General features: G+C 43.8%; 1 protein-coding gene across 1 annotated transcript in view; it reads left to right on the plus strand.

Moving 5' to 3' along the window:
• The window catches only part of GHRHR (growth hormone releasing hormone receptor), a 42,358-nt gene extending 31,184 nt beyond the window's left edge, over positions 1-11,174 (plus strand). The window contains exons 8-13 of the mRNA XM_087712227.1: positions 25-85; positions 2,490-2,559; positions 4,184-4,275; positions 5,441-5,570; positions 7,252-7,293; positions 11,040-11,174. Coding sequence (XP_087568353.1) covers positions 25-85; positions 2,490-2,559; positions 4,184-4,275; positions 5,441-5,570; positions 7,252-7,293; positions 11,040-11,174 — 530 coding nt within the window. The remainder of the gene's footprint in view (positions 1-24; positions 86-2,489; positions 2,560-4,183; positions 4,276-5,440; positions 5,571-7,251; positions 7,294-11,039) is intronic.
• The last annotated feature ends 6,534 nt before the right edge of the window (positions 11,175-17,708 follow it).

The following is a 17,708-nucleotide window of genomic DNA, read 5'->3' on the forward strand; positions in this document are numbered from 1 at the left end:
TCCTCCTTCTCTTTTTTTTCCTAGGTCTCCCAACATTCTTCACCACTCTGTGGATATTCCTGAAAGTGTATTTTGAAGATGTTCTGTAAGCCAGACCTTTTTCTCACATTGCTGCAACATTTGTGTGTTTTGTGTGTGTGTGTCTCTCTGTGTGTGTATTTGTGTTGTGACTTGCTAGAGGCCAGCAGAGCTGGTAGCAGACTCGGAGAGTGGGGAGGTTGGGGGACGAGATGCACCTTTTTTTTTAATTATAAAAGCAAGATTTTTTTATTATTATTAAAAGTGGTTTTTACGTGGTTTTGAATGGAAGCTTAGGCGTTTTTCATTGATGGATGTTTGGCTGGGAGTGGGGGGGAGTCAGGCAGGAGGGGAAGGAAGGAAGCCGTGGGGGCCAAGAGGGAGCTTAAATCAGCCATTTCAAACAGGCGACTCTTGGCATCATCAGAAGGTGGTGCCAGCAGGCAATGTGGCCAGATTGCTCCCTATGCCCAGCTGGCTTGGCATGTGAATATTTGATGGTGGTCATACATGCAAGGATACTCAATCAATTTGTGCAACCACTTTGTGAAGGAAGGAAATATATGGAAGGAAGGAGGGAAGAAAGGAATGGAGGGAGAGAGGGAGGGAAGAAGGAGAAACAGAATGTGTCATCCTCTGCTTCGCTGTTGCTTTGGCTGCCATGAAACGGGGAGGGAGGGCATGGTATTTGGGAGGGGTTACTCATTGTGCTGGAGGAAGGTTCTGGAGCTCAGCTGCCTGTCGGACTACGCATGCGTGGGAGATTCCCGCCAGGACTAACGGCACCGACATTCCATCTTCGTGATGCCTTTTGAAGTTATCTCACACCTGACACTTGGGAGAATTATGATTGGACTGTAACTGTGATGCCAAGGGGGGGGATGGGCTATTCTATATATCAATCGCTTTCGTGCCTAAATAATCAGACTTCGCTTCGCTATGCCTTTAATCATTTATAATTAGTAAAAGTACACTTGATTTCTACCCATGGAGTCTCGTGGTCTTCTTTCCTAATTATCTAATGGAGAGGTTTTGACAGAATGGAAGGAAGGAAGGAAAAATGGAGGGAAGAAAGGAAGGGAAGGAAGGAAGAGAAAAACAAGAAGGAAGGAAGAAGAAGGAAGGAAAGGAAAGAAGTAAGTAAGGAAGAAAAAAAGTTAAGAAAGGAAGGAAGGGAGTAAGAGAAAAAAGGGAAGGGAAGGAAGGAAGTTAAAAGGGAGGGAGGGAGGATGGAACGAAGAGAGGAAAGAATGAGAGAGGAAGAAAAGAAGGAAAGAAAGACAAAGGGAGGAGAAGGAATGGCAAATATGAAAGGAAGGAAGGAAGAAAAAGAGAGAAAAAGAAAGGGATAGAGGAGGGGGGAAAAGAGGGAGGAGGAAGGAAGGAAGGTGGAATGAAGAGAGGAAGTAATGAAGGAGAAAGGTAGGAAAAAAAGAAAGGAAGGAATGGCAAAGAGAAGAGATGAAAGAGAAAAGAAAGAAGGAAGGAAAGAAAGGAAAGAAGAAAGAAGGAAAAAGGAGGGAGGGAGGGAGGGAAAGAAGAAAAAAGAAAAGGAATGAAAGGAAAAGGAAGAAATGAGAGGGAGGAAGGAAGATGGAGGAGGGTGAAGGGAGGAAAAGGAAAGAGAGGGGAAGGAAAGGAGGAAGAAAGAGCAACAGAAACAAGGAAGGCCTAGGCCATTTCAGACAAATGGCTGTCCAGTCTCTTCTTAAAGACCTCCAGGGATGGAGCACCCACTACTTCCGGAGAGAAACCGTCCCACTGATTAATTGTTCTCGCTGACAGGAAATTTCTTCTTCGTTGTAGATGGCATCTTCTAGTTAATCACCTCAGAGGTAGCAGTCCCAATAATCAGATTGTCTCAATGCTCTCTGCTTGCTACAATGGCATTCAAATTTGTGTGAATATGAACAGCAATTTCTCTCTTCAGTCTGATGTCCTCAGAAAACCTGCAGTCCCTCAGAAAACAGACCCAAGGAAAAGGGAGGAAAATCTCTCTATATAAAAATGGCGCTCTGTGTGTGTGTGTCTGTGTGTCTGTGTGTGTGTGTGTGTGTTCCAGCATAACTCTGGAAAGCCTTGAGCAATTTCAACCAAACTTGGTACACAGATGACTTACTCTCTGGAAAAATATACTATGGTGGTTAAGACATCCCTAACACCCCTCAGGTTGTGTTCTTTTAACATAGAGCCTGTTGTGCTTTAAAATGGCTTCTACTGTACAAGCGCAGTGGAGTTGCCATGGTAACGGCTTCACCTTACTCCACCAGGGGGCTCCCTCTGGTAAGGGGGGAAATCCAACATTAGAAATTACGTTTGGTCTAGACTCTAGACAGTTGTGAATGTCTACTACAGGGCTGGGATAAACAAATAACGGAGCAACGCTGAGCGAACAGCTAGCCTAATATAAAAAATATCTGTTTACATAAGCAGTCACCATCATGAGTCTCTCTCTCTCTCACACACACCAGGTGCTGGGACGCAAATGAAGATTCCCCTTACTGGTGGGTCATCCAAGGCCCCATCATGCTCTCTGTTGCGGTCTGTATCTGGTTTCCAGTTTACTTTATGTCAGTGGTGGGAATGGCAACTGGTTTTGCTGCATATCTATCTATCTATCTATCTATCTATCTATCTATCTATCTATCTATCTCTATCTATCTATCTATCTATCTATCTCTATCTATCTATCTATCCATCCATCCATCCACCCACCCACCCATCTATTCTTTCTTTCTTTCTTTCTTTCTTTCTTTCTTTCTTTCTTTATCTATCTATCTATCTATCTATCTATCTATCATCTATCTATCTATCTATCTATCTATCTATCTATCATCTATCATCTATCATCTATCTATCCTATTCTATCTATTTATCTATCTATCCATCCATCCATCCATCCATCCATCCGTCCGTCCGTCCGTCCGTCCATCCATCCATCCATCTATCCTATTCTTTCTTTCTTCCTTTATCTATCTATCTATCTATCTATCTATCTATCTATCTATCTATCTATCTATCTATCTATCTATCTATCTATCTATCTCTATCTATCCATCCATCCATCCATCCACCCACCCACCCACCCACCCACCCATCTATTCTTTCTTTCTTTCTTTCTTTCTTTCTTTCTTTCTTTCTTTATCTATCTATCTATCTATCATCTATCTATCTATCTATCTATCATCTATCATCTATCATCTATCTATCCTATTCTATCTATCTATCTATCTATCTATCCATCCATCCGTCCGTCCGTCCGTCCGTCCATCCATCCATCCATCTATCCTATTCTTTCTTTCTTCCTTTATCTATCTATCTATCTATCTATCATCTATCTATCTATCTATCTATCTATCTATCTAATCTATCATCTATCTATCCTATTCTTTCTTTCTTTCTATCTATCCATCCATCCATCCATCCATCCATCCATCCATCCATCTATCCTATTCTATTTTATCTATCTATCCTATTCTATCTGTCTGTCTATCATCTACCTACCTACCTGCCTGCCTGCCTGCCTGCCTGCCTGCCTGCCTGCCTGCCTGCCTACCTACCTACCTACCTACCTACCTACCTACCTACCTACCTACCTACCTACCTACCTACCTATATTATTCTAGTCTAGTCTGGTCTATCTATCATTCTATTCTATCTATTATATTAGATAGACAGAATAGAATAGATAGATTCTATTATCAGCTCCCAGGATTCCATACATATGTGGACTTCAACTCCCAGGATTCCATGAGAGAGTGGGGGGGAGAGAGGGGGGGGGTAGAGACTTGGTGCTCTCTGAGCTTGGTTGTTCCCTTGCAGACATTTCATTACCCAAACTACATAACACCATCAGCGCTAGACTTCAGTCCCCACAATTCCAAGCTGGCTGGGGAATCTTGGGAGTTGCAGTCCACCCATCTTACAGTGGCCAAGGTTGAGAAACACTATATATTAGTCGCTGTTATTTCACTCTGTCTCCCAAATCACGTCTTAATGTGGACTTCGACTCCCAGAATTCTTCAGCCAGCCATTTTTGTCTGGGGAATTCTGGGAGTTGAAGTCCAATGTCTTAAAAGTTGCCAAATTTGTGAAACGAAGCGTCATCTCTTTATTTCTGCAACCTGCACATTCTCTGTTTTTTCTGTTTCCTCCGGACCAACAGGTCAATTTCATTCTTTTCATCAACACGATTCAAATCCTGCTGAAAAAACTGAATCCCAGAAACATCACTTTGAACAACTCATTTCAATACAGGTAAGACAGCCGAGGAGCAGAGGATAAAACAGGTTGGAAAATTATTTCTTCCACCTCCCCCCCCCCCAAAAAAAACATCAGTTTTTGAACAAGAAAATTTGGAAGAAAAGTGAAATCTACCAAAGTGCTTATATATTTTTATTTTCAATTTCATTCATGTCACTGTGCACATATTTTTTTTGTTCAAATTGTAGTTTAGAGCAGTGGTCTCCAACCTTGGCAACTTTAAGACTTGTGGACTTCAACTCCCAGAGTTCCTCAGCCAGGAACTCTGGGAGTTGAAGTCCACAAGTCTTAAAGCTGCCAAGGTTGGAGACCACTGGTTTAGAGCATGCTTCATGTAATCGGGAATTTTCAATGCACAATATGAATAATTTAAAAAAAAAAATGAAGAACAGAAGAGACGATAAGGAAATGTGGGCATTACCATCTAAAGATTGCCTGGAGAGGAAGGAAGGAATAGCAATAGCACTTAGATTTCACAGTGCTTTTACACCCCACTTTAAAAGGTTTACAGAGTCAGCCTATTTGCCCCCCCAACAATCTGGGCCCTCATTTTACTGACTTTGGAAGGATGGGAGGCTGAGCCAACCTTGAGCCGGTCAGGATTGAACCCGCTGGCAAGTGGGCAGCACTGCATTCTAACCACTGGACCAACTCCAGAAGGAAGGAAGGAAGGAAGGAAGGAAGGAAGGAAGCTAGCATTTAGAGCTTAGAACCGAGAATAATTTTATTTTCACTTTAAATGTATAGTAGTCGGCATACATGATTAAAATGAAATTTCATTGCATACAGCTCTCAAAAAAAGCTGGAAAGAAAGGAAGGGAGGGAGGGGGAGATTTCTCGAGAGAGAGAGAGAGAGAGAAAGAAAAAGAAAGAAAAACAGGGAGGAGGGGGAGAGGGCGAGAGAGAGAGAGAGAGAGAAAGAAAGAGAGAAAGAAAGGAAGGAAGGAGGGGAGGGTGGGGGAGAAAGAGGGTGGGGCGTTGTTTTATCCATAAATACTGTATACTGGATGGTCCCATAGAGAAGACTAGGCTGACTCCATCGGAGTACCCGACTGCCCTCTAGTGGCCATTGCTACTCAGAGTTCCTTCAGTTCTGTAAACTTTGCTTTTCCTTCTCTCCACGCCCCGCCACCCCCCACCTCAACCCCTCCTCCCCTAGACGCCTCTCTAAGTCGACCCTGCTTCTCATCCCCTTGTTTGGGACCCATTACATCATCTTCAACTTCCTGCCGGAATACAGCCACGTGGGAGCCCGCCTCTACTTGGAGCTGTGCGTTGGATCCTTTCAGGTGAAGCACCACTCATTTAAAAAAAAAAAAGCATTATTATTATTATATACTTTATTCATTAAGCATGAAACTCAGTCAACTGAGCATTCAAAAATTCATTACAATACCAGTGACTGGAGCTAATGGTTTGATACAGGTTGCTGCCAGCGTCCTAGGTATCAACCAAGGACCTTCTTAAAATAATAATCATCATCTTCTCCTCCTCCTCCTCCTCCTCCACTATTCCTCCTCCTCCTTATCTTCCCCCCTTCTTCTTCTCCTTCCTCTCCTTCTCCTCCTTCTCCTCCTCCTGTTCCACTATTCCTTCTCCTTTTTATCTTCCCTCCTCCTTCTCCTCCCTCTTCTTCTCCTCCTATTATTATGATTATGATTATGATTATTATGATGATTATTATTTCTTTCATTCATTAAGCATGAAACTCAATCAAGTGAACATTTAAAGATGTGTCACAAATTTCATTGACTGATGCCAATGGTTGATACGGTTTGCTGCCAGCGTCCTAGGTATCAACCAAGGACCTTCTTAAAATATAAGATGTTCTGAGTAGGGCAGTTTTTTGCAGTTCCGCTGGTGTTATTGCAGGAAGCTGCAATTTCTTGATATATCTTGTAAAATTCTTGGACATGGTGCCAAGTGCCCCGATGACAATGGGTGTTGTTGTTGTTGTTAGCGATGCATTTAAATAAAAGAAAATGGAGGATGGGCTTTGTCAGCCCTTTGAGATGTCCTCGACGTACGACCACAATTCAGAAGACCAAAGCTTCTGTTGCTAAGTGGGACACTTCTTAAGTGAGTTTTACCCCGTTTACAACCTTTCTCGCCGCTGTTGTTAAATGAATCACAGCAGTGATACAATTAGTAACACAGTTGCTAACCCAAAAAAATTCTGTTCTTCAGCACGCCAGTTTTGTTAAGTCAGTTTTGCCTCAATTTTACAATCTTTTTTGCCACCGTTGTTAAGTGAATCATGAGGTCACTAAGCGAATCATGTCACTAAACAACTGGATTTCCCCTTTAAATTTGCCTTTCATATGCTGGCTGGGATGGTTACAAGCAGTGCAAGTTTAATAAACACATGCCAGGTGCTAATCATAAAATCACTTTTTTCATGGCCGTCATAACTCCAAGCCATTGTTAAACAAAAGGTCGTAAGTCAAGAACTACCTGTAACTTTTTCCTGACTCATCTGTATGGTTCTGTACTATATGGATACATAGAATTGCTGGAAAGGAGGAAATATTCACTTGTGTTTGTGTTACAGTTTAGTCCTTGACTTACAACCATTAGTTACAATGGCCCTGAAAAAAGTCACTTAGGACCGTTTTTCACACTTACGACCGCTGCAGTTTTGCACACCTACGACCGCTGCAGCAGCCTCATGGTCATATCATCAAAACTCAGATGTTTGCCCACTGATTCATATTTATGACGGTTTGCAGTGTCCCAGAGTCAAGGGGAGAAATCAGATTCGCTTAACAACCTTGTTATGAACTGAACAACTGCAGCGATTCACTTAGCAACCATGGCAAGAAAGGTCCTAAAACGGGGCAAAATTCACTTTCCGTCCCGCTTAGCGGCAGAAATTTTGGGCTCCGTTGTGGTCGTAAATCGAGGAACACCTGTATATCCAAAGGCGTGGAGACCGAGGCCGACTAACTTCTGTGTTTTTTTCCTATTCAGGGCTTCATCGTTGCTGTTTTGTACTGTTTCCTAAATCAAGAGGTAAGGATCTTAACCGTTGTCGAGATTTCTGTGGCTGCAAAAGAGAAGCCATTATTTCTTTTTCCCTCAGGTGAAACACAGGCCTTGTGCGCGCGGTTTGGTCTCCTCCATTTAGGAATATATATATATATCACTGTCTTAGAGATCAAGGCTTGGAGGAACTCGGAGAGAGTTCCAAGGAGAATTAAATTGCCATAAACTGTTTTTAAATTGTCTTTAAAAAAAAAAGGCACTCAGAACAGAAGGAGAAAACAGTGCTTCTCAGTCACAGGATGCGTGGACTTCAATTCCCAGAATCCTTTAGCCAGCCAGGCGGTGAGTTGAAGCCAGGCATGTTGGTTGAGGAATTCTGGGACTCAAAGTCCACGCAGGCTGGCTAGGGCAGTGTTTCTCAACCTTGGCCACTTGAAGATGTCCGGACTTCAACTCCCAGAATTCCCCAGCCAGCGAATGCTGGCTGGGGAATTCTGGGAGTTGAAGTCCGGACATCTTCAAGTGGCCAAGGTTGAGAAACACTGGCTAGGGAGTTCTGGAGCTGAAGTCCACAAACATTGGCTAGAGAGAATTCTGGGAGTTGAAGTCCATGCATATTAAGTATAACCTTTATTGCCGTTGTACCTAAATACAACGGAATTGTTTTTGACCTCACTGGTGCAAAATTATAGCAGAAGCGAAAAAGAAGAAGAAAAACTAGCGTGCGCATGGAGTGATTGTGGTGGTATTTAAAAGTCTCACAGCCCAAGGATAGAAACTATCTTTTAAACCTCTTGGTTCGGCTATACTTGGATGCCTTCTGCCCGATGGTAGAATTGCAAAGAGACACTGACCAGGGTGTGAATCTTCTCTGAGTATCTTCCTTACTCTGCCAAAGCAGCGAGATCTGTCATCCAGTGGTGTCAGAGGGCAGCCAATTTCTTGTGCCGAATTGATCACTCTCTGTAGTGCCTTCCTGTCCGCGGCTGTTAAACCAGCGTGCCATATTGTAATGCAATATGCGAGGACAGAGAGCCGAGGTGGCGCAGTGGTTAAATGCAGCACTGCAGGCTACTTCAGCTGACTGCAGTTCTGCAGTTCGGCTGTTCAAATCTCACCAGGGTCAAGGTTGACTCAGCCTTCCATCCTTCCGAGGTGGGTAAAATGAGGACCCGGATTGTTGTCGGGGGCGATATGCTGACTCTGTAAACCGCTTAGAGAGGGCTGAAAGCCCTATGAAGCGGTATATAAGTCTAACTGCTATTGCTATGTTGGACCAATAAAAAGGGTTCCACCACAAAACCGCGGACGACAAAATTGCGCTCGACGAAAGCGCGCACGTGACATCATCACAGCGCGACGAAAACATCGCGCTGTGATCGATAAACGTAAAAATAAAGCAAAAACCTTACCCTAACCCCCCCAAACCTAACCCTAAATCTAGCCCTAAACCTAACCCTAAACCTAACGCTAAACCTAACGCTAACCCTTAACCTAACGCTAAACGTAACCCTAACGCTCTAAACCTAACCCTTAACCTAACCCTAACCCTAAACCTAAATCTAACCCTTACCTTTATGTGAATCGGCTTGCTTTAATTTTATTTTTATTTCAATTTTTATTTTTTTTTCGGCGCGCTGTGATGACGTCAAATGCGCGCTTTCGTCGAACGCGCTTTTGTGGACCGCGGTTTTGACGGGTCACGATAAAAAGAGGTCATCGGCCGTTGTTCCACCTGATTTTGTCGCAGGACAAAATCTGTTGGGCCTTGCCAATCACCAGAGACGTGTTGTTTTTCCAGCTGAGATCTTGACTAATAAACACTCCCAAGAATTTAAAAGAGGGGACCCTCTCCACACGCCCCCCCCCCCGATATACAGCGGGGCAGGCTCCTCTCTGTGCTTCCGGAAACCTAGCACCATCTCCTTTGTCTTACTAGTATTTAGATGTAAGTTGTTTCTTGAGCACCATGCGGATGATACCTTCTGGACTTCTCCCCCGTATGCTGATTCGTCCCCTCCAGTTATGAGAACCCAGCACCGTTGTGTCGCCTGCAAACTTTATTATGATGTTGGATGGATCAGAGGATATGCATTCATATGTATACAGCGAGTACAGGTATGGGCTGAGATCACAGCCCTGTAGGGAGCCTGTGCTGAGCTTCAGCGTGGAAGATGTAAAGGACCCAACCCTTAATGTTTGTGGACGATCCTCCTGATCCATTCACAAGTGAGGGGAGGGAAATTCAGGCCGGTCAACTTTTCAATGAGAATTCCTGGCAAGACGGTGTTAAAAGCCGAGCTATAGACTATAAAAAGCATTCGGACATAATTCCCAGATTTCCCAAGGTGGCTCAGTGCAATATGGAGAGCGGTGGTGATGGCGTCCCCGTTGCTTTCTGTAAGCAAACTGATATTGATCAAAATTTAGTGGAAGAAAGGACCTGAGATGTTGTAGGACCAGTCTCTCAAAGCATTACATCATATTGGCTAGGGAATTCTGGGAGTTGAAGTCCACAAACATTGGCCGGGGGACTTCTGAGAGTCTTAAAATCCACACGTCTTAAAAGTTGACAAGGCTGAGAAATGTTGCTTTCTCCCACTCTTTTGAGTGCCTCTTCCCTGAACTTGAGATGGATGAGGCAAATTTTGGTAGCTCTCAAACGATGCTGTCATGCAGGAAATCTATTTATGTGGTTGCTAGGAGTTGAAAACGGCTTCTCAACGCATAATGAATCAATCAATCAGTCGAGGAAGACCAAAAACACAGTGGGAGAGATTTAAGAAAATGCAGATCCATGGGGAAAAAAATATATATGTTATAAATTCCTCATTTAGGCTAGTCTAGGGTGAGTTGGGGGGGCATATACATATTAATAAATAATACAGGAAGTCCTCAATTTATGACCACGACTCACCTCAAAATTTCTCTTGCTAAGCAAGGAAGATGTTTACTGAGTTTTGCCCCATTTTACGACCTGTCTTGCCACAGTTGTTAAGTGAAACACTGCAGTTGTTCGATTAGTAACACGCTTGTTACGAGAATCTGGCTCCCCCATTCCCTTTGCTGCTTAGAAGGTTGCAAAAGGGGATCACGTAACCCTGGGACACTGCAACCGTCATAAATATGAATCAGTTGCCAAGTGTCCGAATTCTGATCATGTAACCATGGGGATGTTGCATTATTTGTAAGTGTGAAAAAAAGGTCACAAGTCACTTTTTTTCAGTCACTAAACCGAACTGTTGTAAGTAGAGAACTAAACGAACCATTGTAGGTGCGGAACTAACTAACTTTGGTATCTATTTCTAGTTATAGCACTCCTCGACTTACAACCATTCTTTTAGTGGCCAGCCCTGAAAAAAAAAGTTATGCCCAGTCCTCACACTTACGACTTATCCCCACACCTATGACCACCACACCATACGTGATCAAAATTCAGTTGTTTGACAACTGACATGTTTTTATGATAGCTTCAGTGTCTCCGTTTCGTGTGATTCCCCTTTTGCAACCTGACGAACAAAACCAATGGGGAAGCCAGATTCACTTAACAACTGCGTGACTCACTTAACAGCTGAAATGACTCACTTAACCATTCTGTCCAGAAAGGTCGTAAAATGGGGCAAAAAATGCACTTAACAACTGCCTCGCTAGGCAAAGGAAATTTTCGGCTCGGTTGTCAATAGTCCTCTGTCTGTCAGAAGTCAAGGACTACCTTATAAAACTAATAGATAATTATTTTTTTCCAAGTAATGGCGGCTATTGTTATTTTCAAGGTACAAACGGAACTTTGCCGGAAATGGCGAGGCAAGAATTATGAATGCATGATGCCTTCTAGGAGGAAGAAGACCAAATGGACGATGCCCACCAATTCCGGGATTAAAGTGACCAACTTGACGTGTAAGACTTAATTCAGATCCGCGTTTTTCAACCTTGACTGCTTGAAGATGGATTGGACTTCGGTTCCCAGAATTCCCCAGACAGCAAGACTGGCTGAGGAATTCTGGGAGCTGAAGTCCATGCATGCTGAGGAATTCTGGGAGCTGAAATCCATGCATGCTGACTGGGGGATTCTGGGACCTGAAGTCCATGTATGCTGAGGAATTCTGGGAGATGAAATCCATGCATGCCGGCTGAGGAATTCTGGGAGTTGAAGTCCATGCATGGTGACGGTGGAATTCTGGGAGTTGAAGTCCATGTATGCTGACTGGGGGAATTCTGGGAGTTGAAGTCCATGCATGCTGACTGGGGAATTCTGGAAGCTGAAATCCATGCATGCCGGCTGAGGAATTCTGGAGTTGAAGTCCATGCATGGTGACAGTGGAATTCTGGGAGTTGAAGTCCATGCATGGTGACGGGGGAATTCCGGGAGTTGAAGTCCATGCATGGTGATGGGGGAATTCCGGGAGTTGAAGTTCATGTATGCTGATTGGGGAATTCCGGGAGTTGAACTCTACCCCTCTTCAAGCAGCTAAGGTTGATCAACACCGAACATGTGAATAGCAAAAGTACAAATCCACAGCCAGATCCCACTCCGAACTCGGAGATTCATCACGATTTCTTCAAGGCTGCAGCTCTCATCCACAACCGAATCACCTCATGCCATGATTTTCGATGTGAAGCGTTGTGTTAAATATTGTGTAGGGTGTGGATTACGCAACCCCACACCCCTCGCCTTCTTAACCAGAAGTGTGTTGCTCTGTGACGCAACGTAGAGTGGCTACAAGGAGCCCTTGAGTTTACAATGATTCGTTTAATGGCTGTTGGAATTTACAACAGCACTGAAAAGATCGACTTAGGACTGGTCCTCGCACTTATGACCATCGTAGCATCCCCAAAGGTTCGGATACCGGACAACCATGTATGAATGATGGATGCAGAGTTGTGGGGTCATGTGATCCCCCCTTTGCAACTCCCCCGGCCAAGTCAATTGGGGGGGGAGACAGATTCACTTAATGACCACGTGACTCACTTAACAACTAGAATGATTTGCACAACATCTGTGGCAAAAAAAGGTCGTAAAATAAAAGTATGGCTCACTTAACAACCCCCTGCTCAGTAATAGAAATTCTGGTGCTATTTGTGCTCATAATTAGGGAACTATCTGTAATGAGAAGCAGCAAAAGTTTGAAATCGGCCCCTGCTTTAGTGCAGCTGCTGGTCTGAGCTGGAAATATAAGGGCAGAGGATCAGGTGGAATAGTCCCTCGACTTACGACCAAAATTGTGCCCTAAATTTCTGCTGCTAAGCAAGCCAGTTGTTAAGTGAGCTTTGCCCCCTTTAAAAAAAAACTTTTCTCCCGCAGCTGGATCGCTATAGTTAAGATAGCAACACAGATTGTTAAGTAAATCTGGCTTGACCTTCGACCTTGCTTGGCGGAAGGAGATCACGGGACACAGACACTCACACACACACACACACACACAAAATATCGCAACCCTCATAATAATGGCAGCATGTATTGACTGCGGGGATGCGGCAATGTCGTGGAAAAACAGTTGTCAGTAACTTTTTAAAAGTGCCGTTGTAACTTAAAACCGTCACTAAGCGAATGATTAGTCGAGGGCTACCGATATGCTTTGCTCAACCCTCTTAACAAAAACAAAAAAAAAATGTAACCTTGGTTTATACGCGTAGTAGACAATCTGGTTGTGTTCGGACTGTTTTGGCGTTGTGTTTTAACTACGTGAAGACGCTCACCTGTTCCCTTGTTAAATATCCCTCGCCTGTCGGCCCCCCCAAGCAACCCCCAGCGAACTCAACAGTTGTGTGATTGCTTTCCATGGGCCTCTTGCTTCTCTATTATTGCCCTCTATAGGTATTTGGGCAAAACATCATCGCCTTGACGTACTATCTTGGAAACCGCCGTTGCGTTGAGAATTGCTTCTGTGTGGTTGTGTTTTCAACAGTGAAGGCTTGTGTTACTTTTTGCATGGCTCAATGCTACAAAACGCACAAAATGGGTGGCATCAAAAATAACCTCTCCGTGCCAGCTTAAGAGTAGATACGGGCACGTGGGAAGGACTTTGTTTATTAATGATGCTCTCATTGTCTCATGCAGGGATCTCCAAAGTTGGCTATTTCTTAAGATTTGTGGACTTCAATTCCCAGAATTCCCCAGCCAGGGGAATTCTGGGAGTTCCCCCTGGCTGGGGAATTCTGGGAGTTGAAGTCCAGAAGTCTTAAGAAATTGCAAACTTAACAGCAATTTCTTAAGACTTGCGGACTTCAACTCCCAGAATTCCCCAGCCAGGGGGAACTCCCAGAATTCCCCTGGCTGGGGAATTCTGGGAATTGAAGTCCACAAATCTTAAGAAATAGCCAACTTTGGAGATCCCTGATTTTAATAGAAACGATCAAATATAAGAACACAATTTCAGTCACAGGCAGGTTATTCAAAAAAAACAGCGTGGAACCGCTGACCCCCTTTTTTTTCAAGTTGGGGCCAGACAGCCGTGACAGCCCTATAGCAGTCCTCGACTTATGATCGTCATTGACAATTCCGGTCGTAAATCGTGACAGTCGTAACGCAGATCATCATCGGACAATCAATCCAATTTTATCATCTTTTTCGTGGTGGTTGTTAAAATGACCACAGCGGCGATAAAGCGACAGTCATGATTGTTCAGTAAACGGCAAAGGTCGTTAAGCGAAGCCATCACTTGCTTCGGGCAGTTTTGCTGGAAACCAGAAGCACATATATCTGTTTTGGTTCGAACGGTCGTAAATTTGTGGTCACTGCAGGGCATAAATTTAGGCCAGTTGCAAAGCCCATATGGCCAGGCAGAGAGATGGACATTGGAACTTTGTAACCAAGTTGTAAGTACCCTTTTTAGGGGGCGCGTCATAACTTTGCCTGTTCACTAAGTGACTGGTCATAAGTCAAGGACAACCTGTATTTCATTAGGATGAACATTACAGGCATTTAATATGCACCCTGGAAAGTGACCGGTCATAAGTCAAGGACTATCTGTGTTTCATTAGGATGAACACTAGAGGTCCGTGTAACGTGAAGCAGAAGTTGAACGTAAGATGGTCAACTTAGATCTGTGACGGCGATCCTCTCTGTGGGCATGGGCACCATCTCCAGTTGCACTTCGCGGGCATCAGAATGCCAGAAAACGGCTCGAAAATAGCAATAGCAGTTAGACTTATATACCGCTTCATAGGGCTTTCAGCCCTCTCTAAGCGGTTTACAGAGAGTCAGCATATCGCCCCCAACAACAATCCGGGTCCTCATTTTACCCACCTCGGAAGGATGGAAGGCTGAGTTAACCTTGAGCCGGTGAGATTAGAACCGCCGAACTGCAGATAACAGTCAGCTGAAGTGGCCTGCAGTGCTGCACTCCTAACCACTGCGCCACCTCGGCTCTTATGACCCCCAAAAACAGCCAAAAACATTTTCATGCCGTTTTCGGACCAATTTTTGGGCTGTTTTCAGCCCAAAAAAATCTAAATCTAAAATCTTTGGATTTCTGGCACCCCAGTGTGCATAAATGCAAGTGCTTGCACATGCGTTCCGGTTTGGCCACTGGGTGCCGAAAAGGTTTGCCATCAGTGACTTAAATGGTCTCCTTTGTAGTTTAGATATCGTAACCCCTGGCTGTCCCAGAGACAGATAAACAAAGACGGCGTGGCAATTTGAAATCTTGGGTCCCATAAAATGTATATTCCAGGGTAGAAAGAAGCCATGCGCACCATAACGTGACCCCCGTGGAGACTTTCCATTCTTCTGGTCTCCTGCCTTCCGCTAAGCTTTTCTGGAAGGTTTGAGAAGGCAAGTCAAATGGGTCATGGATCAGAATCAACATGGACAAGATTTGGGGCAACAAGACTTAAGGATGGGAGAGAATATTTGTAGCTCGTGGTTGACTGGTGGAGTCCTTGGTGTTCTCCAACTTGGCTGTTTCCCTCCAGATGTTTTATGACCCTACTAGGCAACATCATCAGTGCTACAAGAGAGTGTGCGAAGGGGAGGAGGAGGAGAAAAGCAAGGAGAAAGCAATGACTGTGGGATCCTTGGTACTCTCTGACCTTGGTGGTTATGTCGCAGATGTTTTATCACCCAACTAGGCAATATGATCAATGCTAGAAGGGGGTATGGTGTGCAGAGGAAGAGATAGAGCGGGAGGAGGAGGACTGTGGGGTACTTTTTGAGCTTGACATCTCATGACCCAACTAGGAAACACCATCAGTGCTACAAGGGAATGGGGTGTGCAGAATGGAGGAGCGGGGAGGAGGAGGAGGAGAAGGAGGAGGAGGAGGAGGAGGAGGAGGAGGAGGAGGAGGAGAAGAAGAAGAAGAAGAAGAAGAAGAAGAAGAAGAAGAAGAAGAAGAAGAAGAAGAAGAAGAAGAAGAAGAAGAAGAAGAAGAAGAATTTTGGTGTCCTTGGTGTTCTCTTGAGATTTCATGACCCAACTAGGCAACATCATCAGTGCTAGGAGCTACAAAAAAAAACTCACTCCCTCCTAGAACTGATGATATTACCTAATTGGGTCATGAAATAACCAAGCTCAGATAGCACCAAGGACCCCTCTTAAAATTAGAGCTGTGATCTATTGAGATTCTGCTTCGTTGGAATTTGTGGGCTCAGGATGGGCCAATGTTAAGAATACATCTAGAAATGTACTAAAGAATCCCTTGTTCTTTGTGAGTATATTGCCTTAAAATGAATAAATTTTCCACAATTCCGATCATCCTGTGTGTTTTCTCACTCATTAAGTGCGGAATAACCAACTCTTGACGTCAAGGAGCAACCAGCGTATCTTCTTAACATCTGATTTGATGGGTTGCAATCTTAGAGGGACTAAGAGGTTGAGCTTGTTGATCAGAAAGGTTGGCAGTTCAGCGGTTCGAATCCCTAGCGCTGCGTAATAGAGTGAGCTCCCGTGACTTGTCCCAGCTTCTGCCAACCTGGCAGTTCGAAAGCACGTAAAAAATGCAAGTAGAAAAATAGGGACCACCTTTGGTGGGAAGGTAACAGCGTTCCACGCGCCTTCGGCGTTGAGTCATGCCGGCCACATGACCACGGAGACGTCTTCGGACAGCACTGGCTCTTCGGCTTTGAAATGGAGATGAGCACTGCCCCCTAGAGTCGGGAACGAGGAGAACCTTTACCTTTTTACCTTTTTAAAAATCTCAAAAGTTACGGAAACTTCATCCTTGAGTGTCCTCCAAAGAATTCCTGTTTATTTACAGGGAGAACGCGGCCACTAATAACAATTGAAAAGGTGGGAAATCGATGTCTCTGGATGCCTGGAAGACCAGGGTGTAAATTGGACTGGCAGAAAGTGTTAGATTGATCATATTCATGTAATTATCTTGAAGGAAAAAAATAATGAAGTTTTCCTGGCTCTTGTTTAATGTTTGGCTTTGAAGTAGAAGGAACAAGAATTAATTCAGGGAACTTGTCAGATTACATCTATGCCCTCCAGCAATTAATTGAGTTTTCAGTCCCGCGAAGAGAAATTACCCAACTTTAATATGATTATTATTTTTTCCACGGTTAGGACTAACAGCTTGACAAGGTCCAGATTGTTATAAACCCATCTGAACGTAGAGAAATCCTGGTGTGACTCGGCACATGTTTTGCCTGTAAAATGTGGTACAATTTAACTTGGGTGTTCCAAGTAGCATAGAATTGTATCCTGGGTGAATCACGTGAAATATTAGTACCACTTTATAAAACCTGAGTAAGACCACACCTGGAATATTGCATCCAGCTTTGGTCACTGCAAAGTTGAGAATTTGGAAAAAGTGCAGAGAAGGGCAATTAAGATGGTTAAGGGAGATAAAAAAACATATGAGAAGCAGTTGGCAGGATTCGGGTATGTCTAGTTTAATGAAAAGAAGGACTAGGGGTGACATGATAGCAATACTCCAAAATCTCCGAGGTTATCACAAAGAAAAGGGGCCATCCTATTCTCCAAAGCACCTGAAAGCCGGGCAAGAAAGAAGCAACAGATGGAAACTCATCAAGGAGCGAAGCAACCTGAAATTAAGGAGAAACTTCCTAACAGTGAGGACAATTAACCAGGGGAACAACTTGCCTACAGAAGTTGTGAATGCTCCAACACTGGAAGTTTTTTAAGAAGATGTTGGACAACCATTTGTCTGAAGTGCTGTGGGTTTCCTGCCTAGGCAGGGGGTTGGACTGGAAGACCTCCAAGTTCTCTTCCAACTCTGTTATTCTATTCTATTTTTGTTTTTCTATTCTAATCTTTTCTATTCTATTATTTTGTTCTGTTCTACTCTATTCTATTATTTTCTTCTGTTCTATTCTACTCTACTTTACTCTTTCTATTTCTGTACTGTCGAAAAGTTTCGGAGAAGTGATCTTGCTGTCAAGTGTTCCAAGTATCAAGTAGAATTAAATCAGAGTCCAAGGCAAAATGATCCTTAAAAGTTCCAGTTTAATAAAGCAGACATCTTAGCACATCTGTGTT

Source organism: Thamnophis sirtalis, unplaced genomic scaffold (genome assembly GCF_051295495.1).
Source record: "Thamnophis sirtalis isolate CommonGarterSnake01/CBP01778 unplaced genomic scaffold, rThaSir2_p1.2 scaffold_4, whole genome shotgun sequence".
Lineage (NCBI taxonomy): Eukaryota > Metazoa > Chordata > Lepidosauria > Squamata > Natricidae > Thamnophis > Thamnophis sirtalis.